At 43.0% G+C, this 19507-nt stretch overlaps 1 protein-coding gene across 3 annotated transcripts in view; it reads right to left on the reverse strand.

The window, feature by feature from the left end:
• Nucleotides 1-1746: 1746 nt before the first annotated feature.
• Nucleotides 1747-19507, reverse strand: part of dachc (dachshund c) — a 25590-nt gene continuing 7829 nt past the window's right edge. The window contains exons 2-11 of one of the 3 annotated variants that reach the window (XM_030442914.1): nt 19319-19428; nt 15404-15514; nt 11455-11633; nt 10353-10473; nt 10111-10236; nt 6288-6484; nt 5568-5718; nt 4414-4542; nt 4125-4196; nt 1747-2317 (exon numbers count right to left, since the gene is read on the reverse strand). In XM_030442914.1, coding sequence (XP_030298774.1) covers nt 2280-2317; nt 4125-4196; nt 4414-4542; nt 5568-5718; nt 6288-6484; nt 10111-10236; nt 10353-10473; nt 11455-11633; nt 15404-15514; nt 19319-19428 — 1234 coding nt within the window. In that variant the 3' untranslated portion in view covers nt 1747-2279. Of the gene's footprint in view, nt 2318-4124; nt 4230-4413; nt 4543-5567; nt 5719-6287; nt 6485-10110; nt 10237-10352; nt 10474-11454; nt 11634-15403; nt 15515-19318; nt 19429-19507 lie in introns of all 3 variants that reach the window. The other 2 variants (XM_030442913.1, XM_030442912.1) reach the window with 2 other exon arrangements.

Below are 19507 nucleotides of genomic sequence, written 5' to 3' on the forward strand. Positions count from 1 at the left end.
ATGGGCTGAGAACAATGCGAAATATATCAGCAAGACTTTTGAAAACTTAATATCGCCTGCAAATTAGGATCCTGAGCATGTATTGTGTGTCGTAGAGGGAATTATCTGCTTAAAATGTTGCTAAACAATCGATGTTCAACAGCTTTTGTGATCCTTGACCCCTTACATAATTTATGACACATTTATCCCTTAGCTCTCTGCACCGGTTGAGGAACACTTAGTGGTTTTGCCGTCAATGGCCCAGAACATTCTCGACTGAAGTTCACAATGCTTTTAAATATCACTTAAATGTATGCAGAAACACATCAGTGAAGCTTTAATTACCTCTGCCAGGAAGGTTACGTTTTAACCTGTGTATGTCTGTTGGTTGGTCGGTTGGTTTGTCGGCAGGATTACACAGACAGTACAGAATGCGTTGCCAGGAAACTTGGATGGAGGGTCTGTCTCAGCCCAGAATAGTCATCGTTAACTTTTGGTGCAGATCCGGATAAACGGACAGATCCAGATTTTTTTTTTCCTCCCCCCATTCTTTACAGACACATTATTCAGAAATTCGCATTTTGTTTTGGCGCCCCCTACAATTTCTGAGCGCAACAAGACTGTTGTAAATACAAATCCCAGGTGTGTAACACGTTGTCGGATGTAACGTAGGTGCTAAGTGCAGACAAAACCCATTACCGTGTGACAATGTTATGTGTCGAAAATGTGTATGTTGAAGTACACATGTATGTAACGCTGTGATCCCACCCTCTCACTCAAGTTAAATAGTGCAGAAACAAGTGATAGAGGGCTGGAGTGGCTGAGACAGAGACACCATTCACCCTGTTACAAGACACTGAACCATCAAAATGATTTTAAAAGCTGTTATTTTGTGGTAAAAAAAGTCAATAATGCTGCCTAAACATTACATTTTTGTCAGCTTAACACAAGTGTAGCTGTGAAGCTAAGTAGCATTGTGCCCATCATCTACAAGCGACTACAATTTGTCACCTATCCGAATAAAAGAACAGATCTATTTACAATCTAAACGTGTTTTATTTGATACTGGATTAGTTTTGATTGAATTAAAGGAGACCAATGGGCCTTGGCGGAGGTATGCACTCTGCTGAGTGCCATTCAAGTTGATTCATATTACCAGACATTAGCAGGGCTTCAATTCAAAACCAGTCGGCTCCACGTCCTGCACGGCTAACATTCCGCAAGCAAAGACGATAAAACAGACACAAACTTTCACACGGTTCTTTGCTTTCTACATGATTCTTTGTCTTTTCCTTATTTATTTATTCATTGAGCCGAGTGACAACCTTCTCTATCCTCCTGAGGGGGGAAACATTGTAAAAAAAAAAAAAAGAAAAAAAAAAAAAAAGGGTGCGACCGCATTGAGAGAGCGCACCGTCATCATGTTTCACTACAGGACGGCTTACATGTGACCCCACTCGCCACCTCCCCGTCTGTCTGTCGATACTTACGTGTATGTTTTTGAGATGGAGCAAGAAGAATCAATGTCACACCCTCACATATACCGTCCCCTCCTCCGCACACACACACACACACACACACACACACACACAAGTCTCAAGGGGTGACTGAATGCAGAAGTGCTTTGTTTTGTCTCAAGAAAACACACAAATTAAACTACATTATCAATCCACATTTCATAGAAATCAATAAACGCATCTTAGCACGCACATAAACAATCAAACGAACGACGCAATCAGTTGTGAAATAAAGAGAGAAGCACAGACACACTTTAATAAAAAGGATTTGTATTGTCTGTATTGTCAAACTGCACTACTGCATAACATACACAATACAAGTCATTTACTGACTGTACAACATGCCATTATGTTTTTTCTTTTTGATAATAATAATAATAATAATAATAACAAAAAGGATGACTATATATATGTACACAACTCTGTTACAAGTTCAATCCATCACTTGTTGTCCAGATAAACAGCACTGACCGACAAAAAAAAACAACTATGGTCATCTTCGTCTAGGGATCTAAGAACCTCGATTGAAAGAAACACAGTTCAAACACACCAGCAGAATAAAGTACTGTTCCCACTACGGCCCGAGATTCGGTGATAAATGCAATAAATTAAACAAGAGAACAATGGAGGAGGTCGAATGTCACCCTTTGAAATGTGGGGGAGTCTGATCTCAGATGCCACCGCGCGGCTGAGCACGCCTGTCGATTGTATTTCTCGTAAAAAGGAGGAATGTTCATCACTCTGCTCTTTCTGCTCGTCCAATCCGTCCCTCCCGTCTCGTCCTCAGTACATCCCGGAGGTCTGCAGGAACACTCTGCCCTCTGAAATCCGCACAGAAATCCAGATTAATAAAACAAAAACATCCAAAGTCCCTTCAACAAAGGACAGATTCTTAGATGGTAGACCACAGGGACTGGGGGAAAAAAAAAATACAAAAAAATCCTGCGTGATATTAATGTATTCATATACATAAATATTGAACAAGGTCTTCTACAACCTTGACCAAATCATTAATAAAAGATCATTATTTAGTAAGGCCCGGTTGAAAGTGTTTTTCGGCCCCCTGATCCCTGTTTTTGGCGATAAAACTTCCTGGCACAAAGGAACCACATCCTGCCCTGCTGTCTGACAGACAATTCCCCTTTAAATGATTTATTACTGGGTGTTAATTATGCAAATGATGTCCAAACAAACTCGTCACGAGGACAATTAAGACAGCCGTTAATTAGTGGCCAGTTCTCTTCTTGCTTCACTGACATTCAATTAAAAATTGCCTTTGAACAAGCACACTGTCTGCTACGGCGGCCCTGGCACGGCGCGGAGCAGAGGTGGGCTGGAGCCATTGCACTCGTTTGACGAGGCCAGGCTACAGATCACGGCCGTTTCTTTTTCTGTCTGTTTAAGATGTTGCATGTGGGATTTTCTCATTAATCTGTCCCGCTGAAGACAATAATGTTGGCAAAATAAATATATTAAACGCTTGTCTCCATTAAAACGCCAGCCCCGGTGAACTGCCTCACGCTTCATTTGATTTTGCTCAATTTCTCAGGAGCAGCCTCCATGTGAAATCTTTGAAAACCCTTCCAGTAGACCGGTCAGTTAAGCATCAGGAGGAGGGAGTAGGTGAAATAATGAAATCTGTTGTCCTAGCTCAGTTAATAGGAACTAAATAAATCCCCAGCAGAAGGTTTATCACAGTTTATTTCACAATCCAAACACAGAAAATGGCATTTTGATGAGAATAATAATAAATAATAAGTGTATTTACCGCTGCTGAGAAGTAAAATAAAGCCCACGAACTTGTTGCGGTGCCTCCACAAATGTTTTTCTAGAGCTGGACTCAAACCTAAAAGTCTGACACAGACTGCATTACTCTAAAACTGTCTTGGTAAGATATCTGAATCAGTCTCTCCCATGTGTGACACAATGTATCACACTTATTCTGGCATTGTCCGTTGGTAGTAGAGTAACATATTTAATTGGTTTTCCAAGCGATACGGAGCTAACTTGGCCAGAGTGTAATTTGCCATTATTTGGTTGCTCTGACAAGAAAAGAGCCCCTCTTTGCCATCAGAGGCAGGCATGGCTGCAGCTACAGAATTAATATCACTAAACTGGAAGTCTCCATCGCCCACCATGTCTCGGGAGGTGGCTCAACGAGATGCTTCCTGTTGCCAAGAAAGGAACAGATTGGAATTTACAAAACTATTTCGGAAGGTGTTGAAGCTGTTTTTGACATCGCTTGATGAGACCAAACTCTATAACTCAGGAGTTCTGCTGCTATGTTGTATCTACATGAGTTGCTTTGGAGAATTCCGCAGCACTCAATGTTTTTTGGGGGGGCCAACTTATCCTTTAAAAGATCACGTTTAATGTTTCTGCTTGACGTTAACATTTATCTTTCCCTCTCGTGGATAACAGGGTAAGAAAATAAAAATATCAAAGATCTATAATGAGGTTGTTTGTCTTAATCTCCTCTGAGTTGTCACTTGGGGACAGAGCATTTTCGCAGTGACAGCAGCTTTTCTACTTCAGTTTTTTTTCTGTCTAATAATTGCACAGCACTCTTACTGGTCAGAATACGAAGGCTGTTTTTCGCAGCACAGCTTGTTATGTGGACGCCTGTACCTTGTACTGTTGCCTTGGTGTCCAGCCTGTTGGCATCGTGGCTGCTCCCGTCCACGTCCTGGGTCACGGATTCTGTGTGAGGAGGGGCTGCTGATGATTGATGGCCTGTAGTTGGGTCGTTAATTAGTAAAGACACTTAATTAGAGGCGATGTTGCGCTGAATGCTTGCCGACATCCGATACGAAAATGAGCCCGTGTTAGCTTTAAGCTCGATTCTGAGTCAAAGCAGAAATGAAACATTTATGAAGGAAGAGTTTGTGTGTGTGTGTGTGTGTGTGTGTGTGTGTACCTGTGTGTGCGTTGGAAGTGTGCAGCAGGGTGTGCTCTGCCTGGTCGCGGAGTTTGACCTCCTCCTCCAAGGCTTCCTGAAGTCTCCTCTTATTCCTCTTTTCCTTCTTCAGGCGCTTCTGGATCAGAACTAAATGGAGAAGAGGGAGAAGAAGAAGAAGAAGGAGAAGAAGAAGAAGAAGAAGAAGGAGAAGAAGAAGAAGAAGAAGAAGAAGAAGACGAGGAAGAAGAGAAAGGAGAGATGACAAAGGATGTCAAAAAAGGTTACAATCGAATTATTCAGGTGCTTCCACTTTTTTTTTGAGTTATTTATTGGCCTTCCTGGATCTTTACCCCAAGAGATTTGAGGGACTGTGAAGATATCATGAGGTTTGAGTGGTTGTTGTGTTCAGGGATGATTAACTGTTACCATCATCAGTAGTTAGCCATTAGCAAAATACCCGTCAGTTAAATGCATTAATGTCATTTTAATAATATAAACATTTAAATCACATGTTGACCTAATTTGCAGTAAAATGTCTTCCTAATGTCAAATGTTGCTTGATGAAATTTTTTTTTTAAACTTTAAAGCTGCTCTAATGGATATAGTTTTATTAAAACAAGTGTTAAATAGCTCTGTATTCCAACAGTAATCACTGTTAGAGAGTGTTTGGTCAGTGACCCACGTCTCTCCTTCCCTCGCTCTTGACATTTTCTGATATCCCTGCCGACTTTATCCGAGTTTGACAGAGAACTCCATGAAGAGATGTTCCTGTCTGCTTATCAACGCACAGACAGCAGGAGCCTCCTGTCTGCTGATCCGTCTGGTGATAACCGCTTTAAACTTCAGGGATCTTTCCAGGGAGTTTTTATGGACATGTCTAGTTGTGTTGGTGTGGTTGAACGCGATATTAATTTAAGAATTTGGGATGAAATCCAACAGGAGTTATAAATGTGTCCCTCGGGTGTGACTTCATCTAACTGTGCTCTGATTGACACGTTCTCTCGCCGTGTGTCTGTCACAGCTTCTTTTTGAGCGTGCCAAACTTTAAGTTCGAAGTTATTTACCTCTGCAGGGTGAATAAGCTGTGGGTTTATTTTGCTGTGTCTGTAAAAGTCTACCGGGTTGCTTTCTCCCAAGATGCTGCATGTAATTCTTGATGCAGTGCAGTCTACCTCTGTTTTTCTGCTCCAGGCTAAGCTGTCTCTCCAAGGTCTCCCTGAGCTCCCTCTCTCGGACCAGCTCCATCTTCAGCTCCGTCCTCTCCAGCTGGTCCTGCTTCTCCTGCGCCCGTGCGTTCTCTATGGCAACCCTCAGCAGACCCTGCTTGGAGACACACAGGCGCACATCAACAGGTTATACGCTGAACTAAAGCCAGGGGGAATGAGATCCCTGACTTCACCTAATCGTCTGATCCTGAGTAAATATTTCTGTTGTTCCTGGCACTTTAACAAAGGCAGCGTGATGCTAAACTTTCAAGGTTAGATTGATTCAAAATGAGCCGGTGTATAAAAAAGAGAGAATGTGAAACCACATCAATGTAAGAGCAGAAAGATCACAAAGACATTGACTCTTCCTTCGGGCAACGTTTTACTCAGGTGTAAATTTCCTGGATTTACTCATGAATCATGATTTCTGCCGTCACATCAGGGTTAGATGAGGTTAAAAACATGTTCTCCCAGCCAGAGAGCGCTTTCTTTTATCGTGACTCTGCCGTAACAAAGACGATGTAAAATCTGAGAGGCAGGTCGGCACACGCCCTCCGCAATTACCGCACATCCTAAACGTCTGCCTCGTCTGCTTATTTCTCGTTTCAGGAAATCCCAAAGAGTGGCTCATCTCCCTCCCTATAAATCTCCGAGTATGATAATAATAAAGCCCCGGCAGAGCCTCACCTGGATGTTCGTGAGCAGGGTCTCTATGGAGGACAAGCCTTCCGGGAAGATGAAGGGAGTGTGGTGGAGACCTGCTGGGAGCTTCTGTCCTGCAGGGTAAGATACCCTCTCACAGCTCTCCCTGCCTGACGGGGGTTTCTGGTAGACTTGTCGATCACAGCTCTCCCTGGTTGTGTGAGCGGCCAAGGAGCTGTTATCTGGAGGGGAGAGAAAGACATTTTGATGTATAATCAGTAAGGTCAATTTTCTTCCGGTTGAATCGGTTTAGTACAAAGGGCTTACAGATTCCATTAGCAAACATTTCCTCATTGTGAACAAACCGAGGAAAAGATCAGAGTCAACTTTGAATTTATCCAACTACAAAGTATGTTCTGGGTGGTCACAGCCTCATACAGCTGAGGGTTGTCCCTCGTATATATATTAATTTAATCCAAATTGCACAAGACTGCCATGTAGTTCCATTATATATGAGAGAAGGCGGACATCTTTACGATATCTCCAAAACTCTAACGATCAAGATGGATAAATTGCACTACAGGTACTAGGAAAATATGCATTCTTGATTTTGGGGTGAACTGTCCCTTTAAATTACTGTTTAAAAACACCTCAACCACCCACACTGCTGCACTGGGTTGCAGTGCCTCACTAGTCAGAACATGGGCATTGTAGTTTTTTCCCCACATACATCTGTCCGATATCTAAACGTTTGGTCTTAAAACCTACAGCTCCCCGTTTCAGGAAAAACCTTATTAAAAAAATCAAAGTACATATTCGTGATCTGTTTTTAAAGATTTACGTCTTCAGTAGGAACAGATGAGCGCCACAGACCGGGCAGGTAATTCAGAAAGTATTCAGACGTCGACTTACTCATTGTTAGTTTGAGTCTGATCTTGGATTTTGTTGACAATAAGAAAAACACAGAGCGATATCCTTTAATCAGTATGAATACAGTGCAGTAGGGGGCCTTGCTTTCTTTTCTGAAATGAAGTCATTGTCAAAATGAACATTTTATAAAAGTCACATGTTTTTGGGGGGGGTAAAATTACTTTATAATCTGTGGTGTTTAAGCTTTGTTTTCATATTTTCATACATTGCTGACCTCTTTATACGACATTACATTCATCTAACGGATGTTTTTGTTTTGTTTTGTTTTTTACAATCAGAGCGTCCGACTCCAGTGGAAACAACACAGATTTCTCTTCCCTTTCGTCACTCCTTCCTCTACTTTGAAAGTACCCTTTTGAAAAGCGCCATTTAACTTTATCCACTGTCTTTCCTTGTGTTACTGACAAATATGTGCAGTCCACAGTACAAACTCTTTCCTGTTCATTATACCGTTTCCAAGACTTCAGGTGTTGCGTTTGTTATAAATAAGCAAACAGATCCTCGTTCCAGTGACAGTATGTGAGCGCAGTTCTCTAATTTATGGCTTACTAACACATTTATTTAATTTCTTGTAAAGATATCAAGCCCAACAGTAAATAGGTGTGTACACTAATTACTGTCTGCATGTAGACATACGCAGAAGTCCTGGTTTGGGCTTTTGAAAATGTGGTTACCCTTTATTAGATGGCACACTGCCTATTGATAATGCATCACAGCTTGACATCTCCCCTAAAAACAGCTAAGAAGCTGCATTATGGATGACCATCTGTTTGTAAACCTGAGAACTGCGTGTTCCCGATTCGTGACAGTGGGGGAGATGAAGATTAGCCATTTTCTGCATTTTTTCCCCCCCCCCCAACATCAGGCAGTTGCTCACTTCATCCGTTGACTGTCATCCGAGCCACTGAGGACGAAGACGTCCTGGGAGTCCGGGCGGTTATTGGAGCAGAGACGAGTGCGAACGTGCGATGTGATATCTGGCACTTTTCTCTGTCTGTGACAAATGACAGTGTTTTCTCCACTTAGCTGACCACAGCATCCTCTGCTCCAAATCCACCCACCTCCCCTTCTCCGCCTCGGCCTCATGTCTTGGCAACTGTCACATTCAAGGTGTTTCACAGATGAGAAGCAATACCCCCCCCCCCCCTCCTCTTTCTCCCTCTTTCTTGCTAAAAGCATTGCTCTGTAGAGAAAGGTAATTAGCAGGTGCTGGCGAGCTCAGCGGAGGGCATCCAACTACACTCCCGTGGCTCACATACAGACGCACACACACATTCGTAGCCGCTGAAGTGCGCAGTCAGCAGCGTGGGCTCCCCAGGCTCCTTGGATGTGACTGATCCTTTATTGAGTTACTGTTTTACGCCTACTTTACCTCACACTCACACTCACACACACGTTTGCCATAAATACACACAGACACACACTAACACACACACACACACACAGCTGCCAGCTCGTTTGATCATTTACCCATCTCCCTAACCAAGGTCACTGTCTGTTTTTCTCTTTTCTCCCAACTTCATCTCTCTTATTCCTCTCCCACCCGTCCCCAGGGCTAATGAACTTCACCACGTGAAGACTGCCAGTCAGCGGAAGAGAAAGGGAGGGAGGGAGGGAGGGAGGAAGAGAAAGAGGGAGACAGAGAGAGAATAAAATTCTGCTGATGTTTGGTTAATGGGAGTGAGGTGTCAGGGATGGCCTCTGATCTTTGCTGCATGGATACGTTGTTCAAAGACCACTGAAACAGCACACACAGCCAAAACTGACTCACATACACACTCAGAGATTATCATACAATAGATTGATGGAGTGACAGCGGCGGGGTGCTCTTTGAAACTCCGCTCAATCCACAATAAACCCATTCTGTGATGTTGTAGGTCAAGTACAAAAGCCTGCAATCCAGCAAATGTACATGAGTTTCATTTGCATGCAGCAAAATCAATTGGAAATCAATTGCATAAATGCGATGTGTGATGCATGGCATTCACGTTGCTGGTGCCATCACTGCTTTGTCAATATGTTCACAGATACCTGACAGCGTCTGAAACCTTACCTAGGAGGCCTTTGTGATTTTTAGATTCGATTACCGAATAATGTGATTCAGTATTAGAATACATTTACACAGGGCGCGTGCACACACATACAAACTCTCAGCTTCTCTCTCCCTGTCTCTCGCTGTGGATTTCTGCTGACTGTTTGTCCTTGAGCAGTCCTCATTAAGCTAATGCAAACCTCCCTGACAGAGAGAACCAAACAACTGACGTTGCAGCGCCGTGGCAACGCGGGCCCTAACGACAGGGAGGCGGTCGTTATGCAGATGAGGTCCAGCTGAGAGCGCGGGAGGCCGCCTGGCTCGTTAGGCCGCGGCCCGGCAAATGGCTCGCTAATGTAACACTGCTTCCTGGTCTAATGGAGCCCTGTTTTGCAGAATTATTTGTCTTTGCTCTCTGCTGGAAGCCGAGGGGGGCCACCGACAGCGAGGAGGAGAGGAGGAGGAGAGAAGTGGCGAGACTGTGAATCCTTATCGACCTGTTACTGTGAGATCTCTTCCCTGTCAAACCGTTGGAAAGCCTTTCGCTTTCTTAAAACAGATAGCGTTAAATAAGCCATCGCCACAAGTGTGAGTATAAATGATGACAAAGACGGATGGATTGGACGGAAGCTGAGTGCTTGTTGGACTGTATTGACAGACTTTGGGTAAAGGAAATTGATTTGTCCAGGAAATAATCATTACTCATGAATAATCATTGAATGATTAATGACCACAACAAGACATTTTTTGAAAAACAGCAAGAACTTGACCTTTGGAGTGAGACTGACATTGTCATTCAATAAATGTGTAAATCACTTCTAAAATAAGACACCTAAATACACAATAAAAGATCTTAATTTGTTTCTGTTAACCCAATGCTGACCCGAGCTATACAAACATTAATACCTCTGTCAGTGTGGCCCCTCTTGTTCTCCTTGCTGTGCTCCACATCTGTATCTCGGCCTCCCTGCACCACACCGGGGGAATGCCCCAACACACTGTGACTTGATGACAGCCCGTTGTCCTGTGGGTCTGGAGGGGGAAATAAAAAGTTTAAATGATTAGAACTCGTAAAAATCGCTCACAGGTTTTGTTACAGCCAAGGTGTCCGTCCGCCACCTGGGCAGATCTCACAGCTGAGTACGTACGTGTGGTTTCTGCAGTGCGCTCTGTGTGAGACGGTGAACTCGACACACTGCTGCTGTGATTGGACGACATCTGAGCTTCCTCCAATGAGGGGGAAGGGGAGGGACTGTCGCGCACTCGCTCCTGCCAAAGCGACCAAAAAAAGATTATCGGGACAAAATCGTAAGAAAAGTATGGCTTAATAATCTGCAGCTATCTTGATCGTTAGAGTGATATAGCTTTCTTGCTGTGGTTGTCCTCATCCGTAACTGTACATAAAGCGACGTCTGGTTCTAAAACAAAGATATTTTCACAAAATTCTACATTTTCCTGGCATAATTATTTATTCATTACAATAAAACATAAAAAAACATCCAATTTTTATCTATGTAGCTGTGTTTTGGCTTTGTAAACAGATGTATCCACTTATCAAGAAAATTATACTCTTGGAAAAGCTAGTACATAAAACATGATGTTGCATTTGCTGTTTACAGGAAAAATGTGTTGCTTGTTTCAATAAGTGTCATAAACCATCTTTGGGACGTGGCCCGAGGTTTGGAACACAATGGTCTGCATCATTAAAATTATGACAGTACTTCCTCTGATTGAAGAACACATGCTGTAATACTTTGCGAGGACTGACACTACATAACATTTTTGCCAATACACAACCCGTCCAACACTCCTCCAATCAATCTTAAAAGTGAAGCAACTAAATCACAGGCCTGTTTTGAAGCAAAGTGACCAACTTGGCCAGGAAGGCTGGAGTTTCTGTCTGTATACAGGATATCTTCAAAAATGTATTAATAGATATGTTTGTGGAAGGAACAACTGATTACATTCTGGTAGTGATCCAGAAGTTGGATATCCATCAGTAGACAATTACCGGTTTAGAGCCATAACCATTGGATGAAAGAGAGATAGAAACTTGATTCTAATTTCTGTAAATGATCAAAATATTGAGTCATCTTGAAATTATAAAGTTAAAACCAAGTTTGGGAAATTAAGGAACAACACATCTATGTAGCTAAAGCTCTAATTTTAATATCATGAGTTCCTAAGTGTCACGTGGACTGAAGCTGGCTGGTGGTCAGCTCCACCGGGCTGATGGGCCTCTGAGTTCACCTTAATGACGGAGGTGGGAGCCCTGGCAGGGGGCTTGGCGTGGAGATGCGCCACATTGGCCATGCTTGCCAACGTGTTCAGTCGGTTCATCTGGCCCATGGCCATGGAAACGGAGGCCGGCGCCAGGCTGGCAGGGATCAGAGGATGTGACATCATCATGAAGGGCAACTGATCCAGAACTGGTGGGGGGGAGAACAGAATGAAATAGAGATGTATTAAGCAGAGACAGTACAGTAGAGTACAGTAAGGGGGTGTCGCTTTTCATATACGGCAAAGGTCGGCCCAGCAGCTCTGTTTAAAGGCCATCACCATACACACACCCGACATGAAACATGTCTCAGCCATTCTGCTTCACTTGTATTTATCCATCACAACTTAAAGGCCTTCCTCCGCTCACTGGTGTGTGAACTGAACTGGAAACACACAGCGTCTCTGGATGACAGGACTGAAACTGGACACCGATATCATTCCGCTTCGATGTCAATATCACCTGGATGACTGCTCTGCTTCTAAAACCACGACTCCAAAATACGCCAGCATGTGCGCCTCGTGGGACGCCGAGTGTGGAAAAAGATGAGCGCAGGAGGGAGAAGACATGACTGAGATACACTTGTTCTGCTCATTACAGCACAAAGATTGTAAGGATAGCGATGGCCTGGATGTGTTGCTGCAACGCCGAAAAACGCGTTTCGTGAGCATCACCTGCAAAAGCACAATTCAGCCCCTTTGGAATTAAGACAAACTGGCGAACTTTTCCTTCAATGCCCCGGTGTTCTTGACGATAATCCAACACGGTTCAAACCAAACTCTTATTATCTCGGCCAATCTGTTGTTCGCACTCCTCTATTTAAGACAAGCATCCACTATCTTTAAACAAAATCCTTCCTCTCAACAGCACCCTAGTGGGTTGTCGCGGTCCCTCTATTCATGAAACAAACAATCCTGTTGAGGGGGGAGAAAATGACATAAATATTTATCATTTAATAAAAGGGAAAAACAAAAACAAAAGAAACACAGGGAGGAAGTGGAACAAAAGAAGCTGATGGCAGTCCTGGTGCTGGGCCAGCAATGCACGCCGGGTAATTATAAACACAAAGGAAAAAATCTTGGACTCTATTCCACACAATTGTCACAAATAATAGAACGAGTGCATGGAAACAAAAAAAGGCTATCCAAAGAGGAGAGATGAAATAGAACAAATAGCGGAGGGGAAGGAAAGAAAGAGGGGGGGAAAAAAAGGAGAAAGAAAAGGCAAAGTAAGAAATAAAGAGTGAGGCGTTGACTTTACGAGTCGGGCTCGCTGGACATATGTGCGGTGCTTTGTGCATTTGGCAGATTAGTCTCTCACTTGCCCAGAGCAGAAACCAATCCAAACAAAAGATCTGTCTGAATGGAGCTAAATAACCAGATGCTCCGACAATCAACTAGCAGCCAACTCCAAATATTAAGCCTTGGTTGGAGACCAGCGCTCCACTTTTTTCTGTCGCTCACCCCCTCCTCCCCCTCCAAAACCCCAACCCCCCCCCCCCTTCATAATTTCATTTTCACTCTCATTCCCTCTCTTTCTTTCTTCTCAACGCTGTTTTTCTCCCCCTACCTCTCTGCCCTCCCATCACTCTCTCTTATGTTTCATTAAAAACATCAAAAGTCAAAGTGCCTCTCTTATGTTTATCCAAACAAACCATTACTGTAAACAAACAGTTACTGTAAATTTCCCAGAAGATCTTGTTAAATGCAGAAATGGCTGCTCCCTGCTCTTCCGCGGCCCATAAGGTGTCACACTCAGCATTTGTGAGTGTGTGCGTGTGTGTAATCCGAGATTGCCTTTGTAGTGGTTAGAGCTCTGGTAGGGGCCCATCCTTCCCATAAGGCCGTGGGTGGCGGTATGGAAAAAACACACACTGTGCTTATGTGTGTATGTATGCCCGCGCTCTTTGTCTGTGTGTGTGTTTCCACTTGACTCTATCATTAACAGTGATTAAGCTTTACAGGTTTATAATGGCTGGTGGTAACCATGCCACCTAACTGCGCACAGATGCTGGCAGTCGTAACTGAGAGTATACAGTGGTAAACAATGCTTAAGACTGGGAGTGTTTACAGACACGGGTAAAGACAAAGATTTACTACACAAACACACAAGAAAGAGACGACGGCAAAAAACAGGTGGGCTTATAATAGAGATGCAGCGATCAGTCGATTAATAGATTAAAGGGGCACTGTGGAGTTTTGGATTAGAAATTAAAACCCTGAGTGTTTATATCTACAACGCATAAAAGGTCAAAGGATTGGGCGTCTAGCTTCTTAAATATAATGATTTACTGCTTTTCTTTGTCATTTATGATAATAAATGAGGAATCTTTGGGTTTAGGATTAAAAAAACACCTTAACGATGTCACTCTGGGGAATTGTGATGAGTATTCTGAAAAAAATATATAGCCGTGGACTCACACCTTGCTTTTCCTTATCTATTATTTCATTCATTTTATTAGCTTTTATTCAGTTGTCTATATTCTATATTCTGTTCCATTTACATGTCTTTTCATCAAATTAACAGAGAGGACCCAAACAAAGTTTATTTGTAGCTGGGTACAATGACAACAAAGAAGAATCTGATTAAATGACCAGTGGATTCATCGAAAACCAAATACCACACGTTACATACAAACATGTCACACGTGCATATGTGTCCTTTGAATTTCTGCAGAGCACAAGGACACACTCTTGTTTTTTCATTTCTGTCCTAAAGCCTTGCAGCCACAGGAGAGTGTATGTGTGTGTGTGTGTGTGTGTGTGTGTGTGTGTGTGTTACAGGTTGATAGCGTATTCCACACAGGCCTCCATAAGCCCTGTCATCTGTCTAAACACACTGATGTCGCTTTAACCTGTCGATAACAGTGGGGGCGGTGCGTCTGATTTTTTTCCCCCTTTTTGTGTGCGTGTCCGCGTTTGAGTGCGCGCGTGTGCGTGCGTGCGTCCGTTCCGCCATCGATTGTCCAGCATTTGTCGTTTGCATTCAGGATAGTGAATTAGAGAGAAGACTATTGATTTGGCTTCAGCCTCTCATCTTATTCATCTCTCTATCATCCCGGTGTGTGTGTGTGTGTGTGTGTGTTTGTGTGTGTGTGAGATGGTGCTCCACTTTCGCTGGCTGCTCTCCTTTCGCTGCAAAGCCAGGAGCCAACGTACGGAGGGAGGAGGAAACGTATGACTACAAAAAAACATAAAAAGAAGATACCTGCACATGTTAGGGATTCAACTCCAAAATGAAGTGATTCGGTGCTTTCCAGGGACAAAGGGACTTAGCTGTAAATGAGAACACGGCTTACTCAGCTCTGAAAAGCGAGGACTCTGTTCCAGTAAATCCTGAGGTGGTGTTACTCAGTATGACAGGCCAACACCATGTTGAGCATGAGTAACAGAGCCGGTTCGGGGTCTACACTCTCTTGATGTGATGACTAATATGTACTAATGATCTGGCGGCAACCCATTGAGGCCATGGAGCAGATGACCAACATGTTATAGAATCCCACCTCCCACAAGCCAGAAGCTGACGTAAATAATCAACTTTTTATCGTGAAGGAAATGAAAAAAAATAAATAAAAATGGTAGACAAAAACATCTGCTCCTGATGCTTTGAGGATTTGGATTACCTGCCCCGGATGTCTTTTTCTGATTCCATCTGAAGAAACTGACTCATCGCTGCTGCAGTTTGTTTTTATTCGCTCGCAGCCTCTCGGAGGAAACACACAAGCAGCAGATGTGATGTCACATCCTGGTTTTAATCAGCGAGCTTCAGCTGCCGCACATAAACACAGCTGCTCGAGTTGTATCGACTTGGCATCGCAAAATGTGTACAAACAACAACCCGCGCGACGTGTCATACGACTGTAATTAAACATTTCACATTCTCCCACACGTGTGTGCGTGTGTGTTTGACGGGACGACTCACCTAGTGAGTGGTTGTGGTCACCGTTCTCTCCGTTTGGCCCGCCATGATGTTGGTTGCTGTGATAACTGGCCATCGCCTCCAGCTTGATCTTCTTGGCCAGGGCAGACAGATCTGAGACGGAGAGACAGACAGATATAGAGAGGGAGAAAAAAAGACGGAACGAAAGAAAGAGAAGGAATCAATAAGAGCCAGATCAATGGCCCCGGTGGAGGATTAGAGCAGTGGGTAGGCAGGAGGTTGTCAGGGGAAGACAGAGGCCAGCCATTCATTCTGACTGCACCGCTGCACTGGCCATTTAGTCTGCCAGGGAATCAGCGGTGATAGGAACAAGCCAGGACATTCATCTCTCCCACACAGGGACATCACATCCCACAGCAGAGCACACAGGACGACACTCAGCGTCTTCAGCAGCAGCTCCACCTTTAAGCCAGAAAGTGTTTCCTTATCAGTATAAATTAGGAGGAAAAAAGCTAAGATACTTCTTAATAGGGGTTGCGCACTGTCGCACGATACGAAATGGAGAGTGACAAAACGTGGCAGGAGGGCCGAGCCGCGTTTTAATTTGTGTCCTGAACCTCAGAGGGTAGTTTGACCCGCCGAGCAACCTTTAAAACTCTGTCTTGTGCCTGCAGAAAATTAAATATCTCATGCACTAATTCAGACAAACACGGTGAATTATTAAAGTTGGACAAACCGTGCCGCTGTGCAAACACCACCGGGGGGAAATGCAAACAAACCATAAGTCTTAATTTCCTGACGCTGGATACATCGAAAACATTTGCAACAAACTGAGCTGCCGAGTGTCTTGGGGTTTTTTTTTTTTCCCCCTTTCTTTTCTTACACAACGGTTGTCTGAGGCGAACCGTCTGTCTGTCCAAGACAACCACAACAAATTGCTCCTTTTCTTCTCATCTTCTCCCTCGTCTCTCCCTTCCTGCTCTCCTCCCATCCCCTCTCCTTACTTTACCTTTTCAAATGTCAGCATCACAGCGGGACATAAGCCACCGTGTTGCGCGTGTGTGTGTGCGAGTGCAAGAGGGCGAGAAAGAGAGACTAAGGAGGATCACATCAAAGATTTCCCCTGCCTTTTACGCTCAAATGTCCTCCCTCTCTCTGCCTCTTTCCCCCCCTCTCATGTGGCCAGTTCTAATCAGTGGTGCTGACATTGCCGCCGTGCCCTCTCCTTTGGTGGAAAAAGACTCTTTTCCCACTGAGAAAGATGCTCTTGAACACTCGACGCGTACACAACACACACATGCGCACTCACACACTCAGACACACTCAAGCACCTTTGAACAGTGAGAGGAAGCGGCGCTAACAGAAAATGGCTTCTTTTGAGGCGGGGAATGAAAAGATCAGGTTGCAGTGAAGAGCACAAAGCCAAGGGCAACTTTGAGAGCGGCGAGGTGCCAACAATTACTTTTCTGCCTTTCTATGTGCTGTGCACGCACACGCACGCACACACACGCACAAACACACCGCGACAGGGACTCAAACACACAACTGTTTATGACAAGAACAAGCAGCACTTTGGCCTTTAGCGGGCAGTTGACTAAGACAGACTCTGACATTACAAATAACAGACTTTCACACATTTTCGCTCGTGTTTTCACCAAAAAATAGTTGAATCATCCCAAAACTTAATTTCCTCCTTGAAGAGACAATGAATGGGTTTTACAAAACACAAAAAAATAAACATATTTCCAATCCTGCTTGTGTTTTTATGAAATTTTTTTTAAGGATATTCTGAAATTGGCCTGAAGATGATAAATGTTGCTCAACGAGGCCTTTGTGTATTTATAATGCAAGTAAAAAGACCGACTTGCAACTTAGAGGAGTTGTTTCGCGCGTGTCAGCAGCGTCTATGCTAATTTCATTAATCAACACGCAGGTCGCCTCCCAGAACTCAGCCTCCTCAAACTATCGATGATGGCTAAAATGTGTCATTATGAGGGTCTGCGGGAAAAGTAGACGGCCGCGCCATCTTGTACGTTTCTCATAAGCGACCTCTTCTTTCATTAAGCTGATTGGGTAACGCAGCACATTGCCAGGTCGTTGCTTTTCACCCTCCCACAGCTTGAAAAGAAAAGAAGATTTGAACTTTACCAACAGCTCCTCCGAGGGCTGAAGCAAACAAGATGACACTAATTCGCTCTTGGAGCCAAAACAGGGACTTCTACCGTGACTCCTGTTCTGTTGTGAAGAATACAAACCCTGACCTTATGAAAATCTTGTGAAAAGGGATAGCGGCTTCCCCCTTGTAATGAATCTTTAATACAGGACACACTGGCAGGTGAACCGGATGGAAAGATGTTTTTAAAGTTTAATGTGATTCTGGTTTGTTTCTTTTTTTTAAAGATTAAACTATATTTTTTGTTGAAAAATAATCATATCGTGATTTACTTTGAATTATTTGAAAATAGTGTTTTTTCACTTTGCTACACCTATATGACAGTATATTTGTAACAGTGACAGTGGTTTAAGGGCAGTATTAATGGAATAAATGTGCAATTCAAAACGTTTTCTGCAATGAACAGCGCCTAACTGACTTTTAAGTCTTTTACAAATTATCTAATTGTCTCTTTTTGTAGGTAGTAGCTAAATCATTGACAATAGCAGATGTCAATGATTTATGTTCAATGATACATATAATTGGGTTAAAATCTTTATTAAAAGGAGTAAAATATTTTTTTGCTGTGCGTATTTCTTTTTTTTTTTGCTAAATTTACTCTGATAAATTTCAATTTCAATCATTCAACTGCTGCACATGAGCGTTCACTACTTTCCTATTCCCTCCTTCCCCTCGTTTCAACTTTATGTTCCTAAAATGCCATCTGGTTGAACCACAGGCTCTGATGCGTCGCTGGCTGATCATCATCATTGATGAGGGTGTGACTATAACACTGAGCGGATGCTTTAATTGGCCTCCTTAGACGTGCAAAGGAAAAGAATCTTCCGTATATTGATTTGCTTTATTCATATGCAGAGTGAGGGCACCACATTGTTTGAGTCTCTGTGATTATGGAGACGATAAAAGTATAAGAAGCACAATAGAGGCAATAAATTAGAAATGTGCTGTTAAACTTTAGTTAATAATTAGTTTACTGTTAAATGCTCTTCAAACCATTTATAAGCAAATGTTTATTGTAAAGTTGCAGCTGATGTTTGCAATACTCCGTAAGTTGTTAATAAATGATGTGTGGTTCACCTTACACATTATTTGGATGATCACAATAAAGTTGCAAAAATGTACTATTTCTTATTTTTCAAATAACTAATTAATCATAACATTTTAAATAGTGATTGTAGAGGGTTACCAAAGCAGAGAGTAAGGAACTAGAATCTGTCAAAATTAACTTAAATTATCTAAATACAGCAAAGTATTTTTTGGGCACTACTGATAAAGTGGTCTCCAATATTTGTGCTGTCCAATATGTGCTAATTTATTTATTAAATTTTTCTGCATATAATAAAAAAAAAATGATGGTTGGGATAATAATATTTATTAAATTCCAGATGATGTTTAGCGTTTCACTGTTCCGATGTCATTTTGGACATTAAAGTTAATTAATAAACTGTAAAACATCTACATCTACATTACCTAAGAACCTTTTTCCCAAACATGTTTTATAACCACATATAAGGTAACACTGATATAACATCAGATATTCTTGCTTCATGCAATATCACAGTTTCTTTTTTATTCCCGGATGTTGGTTTCAGCATCGTCCCCAAAATTCCAGTACCGGCTGTGCTCTGTTATTTTCTTAAATGCTTTGGGTTATATTCATATTGCATGAGAAATGATTCCTCTCTGTGTTATTTCAGTGTCTCTGCGTGATATTGTTTCTCCAGCACACGTGTGCACACGCCTACATATGTACTGTGTGTGCGTGGTGAGGCCTGGGTGGTCACCTGCAGGAGGCATGATCCCAGCGTGTATCAGCCCGCTGTGGGGCAGCATGTGGTGAGTCCCGCCCTCTGTCACACTCTGCAGCCTCTTGGGCGGTCGTCCTGGCCTCGAACTGCAGGCAGAAAAAAACAGAAGCCAACATTAGTCATTAGGAAGTTTAATACTCGACTCGGGCTCATGCTGTGCCTGAG

The sequence above is a fragment of the Sparus aurata genome, chromosome 15, assembly GCF_900880675.1.
Source record: "Sparus aurata chromosome 15, fSpaAur1.1, whole genome shotgun sequence".
NCBI classification, from domain to species: Eukaryota; Metazoa; Chordata; class Actinopteri; order Spariformes; family Sparidae; genus Sparus; species Sparus aurata.